The 13,158-nt window shown below is 42.0% G+C and overlaps 1 protein-coding gene across 3 annotated transcripts in view; it reads right to left on the bottom strand.

The window, feature by feature from the left end:
- LOC117406380 (P protein) overlaps positions 1 to 13,158 on the bottom strand; it is a 107,351-nt gene that overhangs the window by 79,653 nt on the left and 14,540 nt on the right. For 2 of the 3 annotated variants that reach the window (XM_059030368.1, XM_059030367.1), the window contains exon 3: positions 3,076 to 3,174. The exons of the other annotated variant lie outside the window; for it this stretch is intronic. In XM_059030368.1, the coding sequence (XP_058886351.1) occupies positions 3,076 to 3,174 (99 nt within the window). The remainder of the gene's footprint in view (positions 1 to 3,075; positions 3,175 to 13,158) is intronic. 3 annotated transcript variants of the gene reach the window in all.

Raw genomic sequence — 13,158 nt, 5'->3', positions numbered from 1 at the left:
CAGGTTGGTGATCTGCTATCCAGTAATACTGAGCTGTCAGGCTGGTGCTCTGCTATCCAGTAATACTGAGCTGTCAGGCTGGTGCTCTGCTATGCAGTAATACTGAGCTGTCAGGTTGGTGCTCTGCTATGCAGTAATACTGAGCTGTCAGGTTGGTGCTCTGCTATCCAGTAATACTGAGCTGACAGGTTAGTGTATTTTCTTAATTCATTGCACCGTGTTTACAGAAACACACGCACACAGAAATCGTGTCAAACAGTTGAGTGATTTATTTAAATGTATAAACCCTTAAGCTGAGGGAACACAAAGCCCCTTTTTCAGGAAGAGTGGCTTGAAACTTGTTCCAGAAGTATCAAACCCCAAGTCTCCCCTGGTGTGCCGTGCAGTGGCCTGAAACCTAGTCTCCTGAAAGCAGGTTCCATGCCATAAAAAGGCTTTGGGTTTCCTCAGTTTAAGATTGAAACTTACATTCCAATGTGTTAGCACTCCTTTAAGAGTGTCTGAGTGAAGTTTAATGTGAGCAGCTGGTTACAGCTTTATACAGGTTGGGAAATTCAGTAAGCAGGTAATGTGCTGGTTTTGTGGAGAATCAAAAGTGAGCACAAATCGAGTCATTGCTGGAATGAAAACCCCTACTTCTGGCAGACACTGGCGTGTGTCCTCTCCACAGCAGGCCTGTCGGTGGTTAAAGTGAGCACATCTTTCTCTATAGCTAGGTCAGGCCATCACCAAGCACCCAGACAGTGCATTTGCTCCCAGTCAATTCATTTTATAGCCTTTTTGATGCTGCCAACAAATGTCAACTTTAGTACAACCCAAGCCTCTGCAATCTCATGCCCTCTCAAACGTGCTCAATTAAGAGTCAGTACATTTGCAAATTAATTAGCCGTGCATACAGTAGCATCCTTAACTTTGTACAAGTGATTAACCAATCCAATTACACAACTGCTAACACCCAGGTTGAAGCTATTAAATCACCAACACCTTTATATAATCATTTCTTCACAGAAAATAATAAAACACACTATTCAGACAGACGTGTCTGCGTCTAGACCAAGACCTATGAGGTACACACTGGTAAATGATCAGAGATTAAAACAGATGACTGTCATATCAAAGGGTCACAGAAGGGACCGAATGTTATTGTTTTGCAAAGCAGTAGATTTGATATGACAGATATTATAAATCAATTGTAGCTCAGATGAAGATCTCTCATGAAAAAGTACAGTATATGAGAGAGGTGTCAGGTGCTAAGCTGAAAGAACAAAGGTACATCAGGAAAGTACGATTTATGAAGCGACAGTGCAAAATGGTTTACAAAAGTTAAGATTGAATTACATGTGACCTGGAGATACTGAGACATTTCTGAAGATGAAGCTTTACAGAATTTTATTTTCCTTAAATTTCACAGTTGCCAGTGCCTACCATAAAAACAAACACATAAAAAAACGAACACTGCTTTTCAGAACTCTACACTAACTCTTTCAGGACCAAATGCACTAAAATAAATGTATATACAGAGTTACAGAAATACCTGCCACCTATAGCACACACTTTGGTGTCTTTAAAGAGTATTCTTTAAGTGCACAGCGCCCCCTGCTGCGTCAAAGAGTATTCTTTGTGAACAGCACCCCCTGCTGCTTCAAAGAGTATTCTTTATGTACACAGCACCCCCTGCTGCTTCAAAGAGTATTCTTTAAGGCACAGCGCCCCCTGCTGCTTTAAAGAGTATTCTTTAAGCACACGGCTCCACCTGCTGCTTTGTTCAATACATTTTATGCTTTATTTTGTAAACAAAATCCAGACAAATAACATTTTTGCATGTTTATGAAAACAACAACTTCACTGACCTAAACAGATTAAAATGTAACTGGAAATAGGAAGGCACTGCACATGAACCATTCCGGCTTACGAGGCTGGATTGAAAAAAATCATCATAATAATAATAATAATAATATAGAAGGGTGGCGATCCTGATCATAATCATTAACCTTTGTGTTAGGATTTTTAAAGACCAGCCTTAGGATTGTACAGTCTTCTACACTAAACCCTGAGTTTAAAGAGTCTCAGGTCAGGCAAGCCATGGCCACAAATTCGCGTGTTTGTTAAACCTTCTAATTAATCTCTTCTAAATGATCCCATAGTATCTATGGAAAACTAGTTTTAATTTTTTTGCTTTTTTTTTCTTCAGGTCAGCATTCTTAGAAAATGTCATTCAAAATGTGTTTTGGAGTGGAAGTGATAAATTGTACTGTATATAAAACACTTAATAGCTTTCCGGGTAGAAAACGGAAATAGCCTGAGGAGTTAATTGCTTTTCATCTCAAAGTGTGCCCTGGAATTGGGTCTCCTGACTGCATGTTTTCACAAACCCCTGTACATCTTTAAATGATCCCCTGAACAAGGGGGTCAGGAAACAAAGGCATGTATTCATGTAGCTCCTGTCAACCTGGGATTCAAAATAGCAAAAGCTAATAAATACTTCACAAAATTGTGATTACACAGCAGACATGATGGCACTGTGTGACCGTGTTTTGTACATTGTGGGAGAGATACGTGTATTCATTATTTGGGACAGTGCAGTACACATTGTTGTGTATTGCCTGGAGTTATTGTTTGGTCACCAGACCTGGAGTATAAAAATAAAATACCCCTTTTCCATACCGGATCACAATCTCTGTCTGTGTTATTCCTGCACTGCATCACCTCTGCACCTGTTCACAATCAACTACTTTGCCACACCCCCTCATCAGGGAAAGTCTGGCACCACCTCAATCAATGCTCGTCTAATACACGATTTTACTAAGAATTTACTAAGTTACATAAATCCAGCTAGAAGTGTTTCCAATCATAGCAACCCTTTATGTAGTCCACTGCCACTTTCAATCAAGAGAGAAACATTTTGCAGCAGTCTCAGAATTTTCAGCCGGTGATGTCACCCATACAGATATTGAGAATCTCTATGTGGTGTGGTTGAAGGGGAGAGGCTACTGCTCTAAATCCTGAAATACTGTACTGTTTAATAACTTAATCGTTTTATCTGCAAAACAACCAACTTGAAAAACAGCTACATACCCATTATCTTGAGAAGAAAGCTTGAGTAACGGAGATTTCTCTGTGAACGAGTTTACTTTTGTTCTGCCCTTGAGGAATCGGATCGCGTTGGAGTTGTGGCTAAAAGGGAGAGAAAAGGTGAAGTAAGGAATCACTGCTTATTAATGTGCAACAACACATATTTCTTTAAAGTGTTAAGGCTGGCACTCGAAGGCACACGTCTGAAAGCTCACAATTTAGAAGAAGTAGTTAAACAGTGGAAGGGTTTTCACGCTCATTTCCAAGCCATTAAAGATCAGAGCAGCAACATACAATTATCTAGCACTGCCTTTCAATCCTCTTCATTGGTTCCCATGTTTAGTGGGTGCATTGTGGTGAAACATGTTCACTGGGCTTGAACCCTCCAGAATGGCTTTATTGAGGGCCATCACATCCATGTGAGGCTGAAATACAACAAGGCTTCATATCCCATGACTGCTGCACTGAACAACCATGTCAACTGAACATCCTGCTTTCTTATCTCTGACTGGAACTCTATTAGTGAAGGGGAAGGGATAGAAGGAATTACTTCACCTATTGCAAAAGCAATTTTAATTATTACCAAGTAAACACACATTGTACAGGGTCATCATAGTCGCGTAATAATCGCACCATACTTGAAAATAGATACAGGGGGCTGGCAATGTATGATACAGGAGGAGGGCACTGTATGATACAGGAGGCTGTGGCAATGTATGATACAGGAGGCTGTGGCAATGTATGATACAGGGGGCTGTGGCAATGTATGATACAGGGGGCTGTGGCAATGTATGATACAGGAGGAGGGCAATGTATGATACAGGAGGAGGGCAATGTATGATACAGGGGGCTGGGGCAACGTATGATACAGGGGGCTGGGGCAACGTATGATACAGGGGGCTGGGGCAATGTATGATACAGGAGGAGGGCAATGTATGATACAGGGGGCTCTGGCAATGTATGATACAGGGGGCTTGACAATGTATAATACAGGGGGCTCTGGCAATGTATGATACAGGAGGAGGGCAATGTATAAACAGATGCAACATTATCAAACTAGGGAAATAAAGGGTTAGAATAGCACATTTGAACCATAAGATTTAGAGTATAACATGCACCCTTTTACATATTTGTTGGGACAATGAGTGTTATCTGGAGGTTGCATGTTATATACGAAGTGCACAGTATACTTTTTGATATGGTACAACAGGTGCTCATTTTAAATAAAAGGAAAATCAGTAAATGTGCTTTATACAAAGGGTGTGTGTTGTATATACAAATAATACCATTTGAATGCAGTCTTATTTACATTGGTACTTCAGTAAACTACACTGTCACAGCACAGATGACTTTGAACTTCCCTGTAAGAATATCAGTTTATCCACGTTCCTGTTCATGTAATTGTGTTTATTTTGTATTAGACTGTTGTACTGTATTCTCCGGGAGCACATGTAATAATATGGCCCATACATATCCAGTGTATCTACATGCAATGTGCATAATGACACCGAGCAAGGTAAACTGCACACATTGAATTGCTTTTCAGACTGTTAAAGCAGATAGCTCACATATTTCTATGCTTTCCTTCCTCCACCTGACCCTTAACTTTACTTGTTAGTTTTATCCTGCCAACGCGTCCTTTATTTCAGCTGCCAAAGATACAATGTGAAGTTCTCACACCTCGGGAAGATTCTCGTACAAGCACAGTTCAAAAGTGTCTGCTTTCTCACACAGCAAAGCCTCCCGCCCACTGAAAACGTATCGTCTGGGGTCCTCAAGCTTCTGACCTGTTCATTCTGCCTGAGCGAGCACTGCATTGTGACCGATGCTTCTAAGTAAAAAGCACAATCTTATTCTTTCTGGGTTTCAAAGGAGATTTGGAGCACCTCGTGTTTTCAGCACCCTATTGTTCTCAGACAGTTCATAGACATGATGTTCCAGCACTGTGCCTCCACTCAGTTACACTCCCACTTATACCAAAGTCATTGTATGACATCACAATCAACATGTCCAACGGTCTCCATCATCAGTCATGCAGAACACGAATTACAAACAAGGGGAGTGTCTCTTTCAAAACAATCCCAATGACAAGCCTTCATTACTTCTCCATCTCTCCAGACCTACTCACTTCAGTGTCAAATGCATAGAATAAGCTCAGTATGAAATGGGCACCCTTTTCAGACAAGCTACACAATATAACACAATAGCCAGGGCACTTCACAGTCAGATCATTATTTTACTGAGTCATTTCAAACTGAAGTTTGCTAAAAGTTCACAAGATAAATACAGCCCTCACCGAAGCTCTTTGAATTACTGTCTTTTTATTCAGGAATCTATTGAATTCTTAGCGTTTTAAGGCATAAAGGGGTAATACAATGACTAAACAAGCTACACAAATACATTTGGGAATGGAATTTCATTTTTATTTTTATACTGGGTAAATGGAAAGCACATAGAAAAACACTGTAAATGGACGCTAACTTTAACTGTTGTCCTTTGAACACCTTTGAAAGACAAAATGCATCTGATAGTGGTGTGTTCCAATTGAAATTTTACACCAGCTACAACGTATCCATCCCCCTTCCTCAAGAAAATGATCTTTACACATTTGCATATGTTGATCGTTTTTTACATCCCCTAAGCAGTGATCTTACACATAGGTTTTACTTTGCAGGTTGTACAGTGCCTATCGTGAGTCTGCAGGTTTTAATGTCAGCGTGTGGGTCTGCTGGGTGCTCTGGATAGCCCTGGTAGGGCTCTCCTGTTGAAACTTGCCACTCCACAGTAAGAGGCTCCTGACACCGTGGACGGGCTTGGGGTGGGGCTGCACATTACTTGCTGACTTACTTACTAAAATCAACAGAACTGCCCTGTTTTCTATTGATAAGTGAATAAAGTTCCTCATTGCTGGCAGCTTGTCTTTCTGTTCAAGCGGATAACGCACAGTTAGGTTTATTTACCAAGACTACAGGGAAAAAAAAAAAAAAAGATTGGAAGAGGCGGATTTTGTGCGTCAACACGAGGCCCTTGAAGGAAATCCACACAAGAGGAGTGACAATCTGATCACAACAAAAGTGTTTTGCTGATATACAGTAATAGCCTTGTTTATGGTTCCTGTGATGGACGGATCTGAGTGGAATGCATCAGAGATGCAATAAGATGGTATTATGAAACCACTCGAGGTGTAGTAACCTCAGCATTGGGCTGCATCTCTTAAAACGGACACTTTGATCACACATAGTTACAAGGCATTGTGATTATGTGCCACCTGGAGATTTATTAGTTATTAACTCATATTTTTCCTAAAACCAAAAATTCATTTCATTTGTAAACAAAAAGGTTTTATCATTAAGGAAGAGGGATAGCCTTTCTGTGTCTTGAACTAATGCACTTGACCTTGATTTACAGCAGCTCTCATATATAGGTTTTTCCCCCACATGGTTCATGTATCACTTGCAAAAGAGGTTTCAATCTCAATGCGATTTCCTAGTAAAATAAAGGCTTAATAATATGCTTCAAGTTCTCATCGGCTTGTGGGTTTCGTGCCTTAGTGTTGGTGTCAGTAGCTGCATGTTCACCTTTGCCACATTTTAAGACAATCTTTAGGTTTGAACAAATACCAGTGGTGGTTAAAAACATTTTTAGGTTTTTAAATAGTACCATTTTCTTACTCATAGATGTCGCATCCTACAATATATCGTTACAGTACACTGGTTTCATGGAGCAGGAAAGCATTTTTTATTGTTTGTGTATGTATAGAGTTTGGGTTTTTTTTCCCCCACATGGATCATCAATTTACAAACTGTATAATACTAGCCTGCCAGACAAAAAGATTGCAGATGTGGGATCCTAGCGATCAGGCCCAGATTAACCCCTGGTACTCATTTCTCAATCCAGAACCAGCTGAGCCACGATACTGTAGAACACACGGTGCATTACAATCCAGAACAAGCTAAGCCACTATACTGTAGAACACACAGTGCATTACAATCCAGAACAAGCTGAGCCACGATACTGTAGAACACACGGTGCATTACAATCCAGTCCAGAACAAGCTGAGCCACGATACTGTAGAACACACGGTGCATTACAATCCAGAACAAGCTGAGCCACGATACTGTAGAACACACGGTGCATTACAATCCAGAACAAGCCGAGCCACGATACTGTAGAACACACGGTGCATTACAATCCAGAACAAGCTGAGCCACGATACTGTAGAACACACGGTGCATTACAATCCAGAACAAGCCGAGCCACGATACTGTAGAACACACGGTGCATTACAATCCAGTCCAGAACAAGCTGAGCCACGATACTGTAGAACACACGGTGCATTACAATCCAGAACCAGCTGAGCCACAATACTGTAGAACACACGGTGCATTACAATCCAGAACAAGCCGAGCCACGATACTGTAGAACACACGGTGCATTACAATCCAGAACCAGCTGAGCCACGATACCGTAGAACACACGGTGCATTAGAATCCAGTCCAGAACAAGCTGAGCCACGATACTGTAGAACACACGGTGCATTACAATCCAGTCCAGAACAAGCTGAGCCACGATACTGTAGAACACACTGTGCATTACAATCCAGAACCAGCTGAGACACGATACTGTAGAACACACGGTGCATTACAATCCAGAACAAGCTGAGCCACGATACTGTAGAACACACGGTGCATTACAATCCAGAACAAGCTGAGCCACGATACTGTAGAACACACGGTGCATTACAATCCAGAACAAGCTGAGCCACGATACTGTAGAACACACAGTGCATTACAATCCAGTCCAGAACAAGCTGAGCCACGATACTGTAGAACACACGGTGCATTACAATCCAGAACAAGCTGAGACACGATACTGTAGAACACACGGTGCATTACAATCCAGAACAAGCTGAGCCACGATACTGTAGAACACACGGTGCATTACAATCCAGAACAAGCTGAGCCACGATACTGTAGAACACACAGTGCATTACAATCGAGTCCAGAACAAGCTGAGCCACGATACTGTAGAACACACGGTGCATTACAATCCAGAACCAGCTGAGACACGATACTGTAGAACACACGGTGCATTACAATCCAGAACCAGCTGAGCCACGATACTGTAGAACACACGGTGCATTACAATCCAGAACAAGCCGAGCCACGATACTGTAGAACACACGGTGCATTACAATCCAGAACAAGCTGAGCCACGATACTGTAGAACACACGGTGCATTACAATCCAGAACAAGCTAAGCCACTATACTGTAGAACACACAGTGCATTACAATCCAGAACAAGCCGAGCCACGTTACTGTAGAACACACAGTGCATTACAATCCAGAACCAGCTGAGACACGATACTGTAGAACACACGGTGCATTACAATCCAGAACAAGCTGAGCCACGATACTGTTGAACACACGGTGCATTACAATCCAGAACCAGCTGAGCCACGATACTGTAGAACACACGGTGCATTACAATCCAGAACCAGCTGAGCCACGATACTGTAGAACACACGGTGCATTACAATCCAGAACAAGCTGAGCCACGATACTGTAGAACACACGGTGCATTACAATCCAGAACAAGCTAAGCCACTATACTGTAGAACACACGGTGCATTACAATCCAGAACAAGCTGAGCCACGATACTGTAGAACACACGGTGCATTACAATCCAGAACAAGCTAAGCCACTATACTGTAGAACACACAGTGCATTACAATCCAGAACAAGCCGAGCCACGTTACTGTAGAACACACAGTGCATTACAATCCAGAACCAGCTGAGACACGATACTGTAGAACACACGGTGCATTACAATCCAGAACAAGCTGAGCCACGATACTGTTGAACACACGGTGCATTACAATCCAGAACCAGCTGAGCCACGATACTGTAGAACACACGGTGCATTACAATCCAGTCCAGAACAAGCTGAGCCACGATACTGTAGAACACACAGTGCATTACAATCCAGAACAAGATGAGACACGATACTGTAGAACACACGGTGCATTACAATCCAGTCCAGAACAAGCTGAGCCACGATACTGTAGAACACACAGTGCATTACAATCCAGAACAAGCTGAGACACGATACTGTAGAACACACGGTGCATTACAATCCAGAACCAGCTGAGCCACGATACTGTAGAACACACGGTGCATTACAATCCAGTCCAGAACAAGCTAAGCCACTATACTGTAGAACACACAGTGCATTACAATCCAGAACCAGCTGAGCCACGATACTGTAGAACACACAGTGCATTACAATCCAGAACCAGCTGAGCCACGATACTGTAGAACACACGGTGCATTACAATCCAGAACCAGCTGAGACACGATACTGTAGAACACACAGTGCATTACAATCCAGTCCAGAACAAGCTGAGCCACGATACTGTAGAACACACAGTGCATTACAATCCAGAACAAGCTGAGACACGATACTGTAGAACACACGGTGCATTACAATCCAGAACAAGATGAGACACGATACTGTAGAACACACGGTGCATTACAATCCAGAACCAGCTGAGACACGATACTGTAGAACACACGGTGCATTACAATCCAGTCCAGAACAAGCTGAGACACGATACTGTAGAACACACAGTGCATTACAATCCAGAACAAGCTGAGACACGATACTGTAGAACACACGGTGCATTACAATCCAGAACAAGATGAGACACGATACTGTAGAACACACGGTGCATTACAATCCAGAACCAGCTGAGACACGATACTGTAGAACACACGGTGCATTACAATCCAGTCCAGAACAAGCTGAGCCACGATACTGTAGAACACACAGTGCATTACAATCCAGAACAAGCTGAGACACGATACTGTAGAACACACGGTGCATTACAATCCAGAACAAGATGAGACACGATACTGTAGAACACACGGTGCATTACAATCCAGTCCAGAACAAGCTAAGCCACTATACTGTAGAACACACAGTGCATTACAATCCAGAACCAGCTGAGCCACGATACTGTAGAACACACAGTGCATTACAATCCAGAACCAGCTGAGCCACGATACTGTAGAACACACGGTGCATTACAATCCAGAACCAGCTGAGACACGATACTGTAGAACACACAGTGCATTACAATCCAGAACCAGCTGAGACACAATACTGTAGAACACACGGTGCATTACAATCCAGAACAAGCTGAGACACGATACTGTAGAACACACGGTGCATTACAATCCAGAACCAGCTGAGCCACGATACTGTAGAACACACCGTGCATTACAATCCAGAACCAGCTGAGCCACGATACTGTAGAACACACCGTGCATTACAATCCAGAACAAGCTGAGCCACGATACTGTAGAACACACGGTGCATTACAATCCAGAACCAGCCGAGCCACGATACTGTAGAACACACAGTGCATTACAATCCAGAACAAGCTGAACCACGATACTGTAGAACACACGGTGCATTACAATCCAGTCCAGGCCCTTTAAGTAAACAGGGATTTTTAAAGAAGAAGAAAATGAATAGTCATTACCGTAATCATTAATGGAAACATGAGTACTGGTAATAGAATAATCCACAGCACTATTAGCAGACCCACCTGCTCTGAAGAGATTATGTGCATAACTGCACAGGACAAGAAGCATGTACAGAACATAATTCTGTAAGAGGCGGTTGAATACTCTGAATGGTCTGCATATAGTAAATGAGTTACATTAGAATTCCAATTCCAGCAGTAATATTAAGAATACAGCTTATTCACTGCATTGAGAAACAGCCCGGAGGTATAAAAGTAGGTGTTTGAAACATAAAACAGACACATCATAAAGCAAAGAATCCAACCCAAGAGACGTGTCACGTGATTGACTGCAGTATACAAGGCCTTGAGAGCTTGCCTCTCTTGGTTAATTGGCTGGAGCTTGAGTTGAAGCAGATCTATCAGTTTTTGAAAGAGGCATGATGGTGTCGCCCAGCTAGTCGGAGCATTTGTGTCCTAGAATACAACCAAGAGACCCAGGACCACAGCGCCTCGCCATTCTAAAGCCAGCTACTGATCAATGCATTGGACATGCAGTTGGAAGCAGTGGTTTGCATAAAGGTGCACAACTAAGACCAACTGAATGGTCTATATTTTGACCTTTGAAGGGTTGGAGAACACCTAGAAATGAAAACAAACACATTCTTTAAAGATATTTTATATGGACATGTTTTTCTAATATGCAAATGCACCGTAAACAACATCTGTTTCCATTTCCACTTGAACCTGCAGAAGAGACCTTTGATGTTTTGAAAGCGAGTGTTTGTATATTAAATAAACGTTATCGACGATTCAAATGAATGATCATGATTCCCACTCCAAGAAGTGTTTTCACAATCATATGGAACAGCCATTTATAATGAATAGCTGTTTATGTATTGACGATGCTATTCTGTATATATACAGCCAGAAGTGTAGAGTACAAATCCAAGGAGTTTATGAAGAGACTGTAAAGTGCACTGATGAGACCACACTTACTGTGAAGAGAGTACTGTGTTCAGTTCTGGTCACAACAACACCAAAGGGTCATTGTGGCTCTGGAGAGAGTCCAGCAAGGAACAGCCAGACTAATCCCAGTGTATGGAAATTGAGACCCAACTCAAAGTTCTGAGATTAATCAACTAAAAGGAATCGGACGAGCGCTGATGGGCCGACAGTCCTCCTCTCGCTCGTAACTGTTCCCATGTTATTATGTTCTAAATATAAACTGCTGTAAAGATTTTCATTTCAACTGCCCTCTTACCTATCAATTCAACTGTGTTCAATTAAACACTCTATTTGAGATATTGCAATAACAGCTTCTTCAGTCACCCTTTCCTTTCAGCCTCCAGTTGCTTCCGAAAAAAAAAAGATACAAATACATATTTCGTAGAGAACAATTTCTAAAAGAACAGATCCGACTCGAGGCATCAAACACTGTACAGTGACAAACAAAGCAACACAAAATCATTGTTTCCAAGACACGGTCCTCTCTTATAAAGTATAACCTTATATGGATCTGTATAACCAAACCCATTGATCATCATTAAAGACCCCCAAAAAACTGCTGTCATACAGTACATAGATTCCTTATACTCCCTCATTAGAACATGCTTGGATATACCACTGCAGAGCTCATCAATCAAGCTGTTCATCTGGAAATGTACAGTTACCAACTTAGCACACGCTGTCTATGACCAACCTGGACAGCTTTCCCCAGTGCAGAGTAAAAAAACAAAAAACAAAAGATGACTTGACAGCTAGTTCCCCCGACACCAGGCAAGCTAGTTATTTTAAGAGGAGAACGGGGTCTATACAGCCTATCTAAATCCTGCCACTGTTGGAATCATTAAAAAAGGGTCACAAGGTCTTGAAAACCACAATCCCTCAGTCTTTGTCGCATTTTTGTCTTAAATGTTTGCAGGATGCCAAGGAGAATGGAGATGACCGAAATGGTGGCAGTGTTTATATTGACGTCTGTTTCGGTAATCGAATAGATCCAATGCCTTGACATAGGTAGAAGATGTCAGCCTGGGGGTGAATGGCAATATCTTGCATCCCTCTACAGTATATTCCCTTCAGAGCACTGCAAAAGAACATCATGAAGTCCTTTCCCATTCCATTAGACCAATCAGACTGCTCTATATGAGCCCGATAGGATTATTCTCTCTACACTGCATTGCATGGGAATTCATGCCCAATTAATTCACTGTCTTTGAAATCGCTGCACAAACTATTTCCAAAGGGACCATTCGACTCCACTGGGTTTTTCCAGCTCCCTGCACAAAGAGCAATGATAAAATACCGCTGTGGTCTCCAAGGGCGCTGAGCACCAAGACAGCGCAATTGAGAATTCATCTCAACATAGTGAATGCAAATACTGTATGATGTCACAGCCTATGTGACTCTCACTCAGCAGAATAAAGCAGGCAACATTTTAACCAAGTGGGCTCAGCTCTATCTAGATTCACTTGAGGTACTGAAAAAAAAAAAAGTTGCAATGAAAAACAACTGAAATGAACTCAATTGAAATGGGCTCGGAATTCAATCTGCACA

This window comes from Acipenser ruthenus, chromosome 9 (genome assembly GCF_902713425.1).
Source record: "Acipenser ruthenus chromosome 9, fAciRut3.2 maternal haplotype, whole genome shotgun sequence".
Taxonomy (NCBI): Eukaryota; Metazoa; Chordata; class Actinopteri; order Acipenseriformes; family Acipenseridae; genus Acipenser; species Acipenser ruthenus.
The sequence above is the reverse complement of the archived record's forward strand: the minus strand, read 5'-3'. Positions and strand labels throughout refer to the sequence as shown.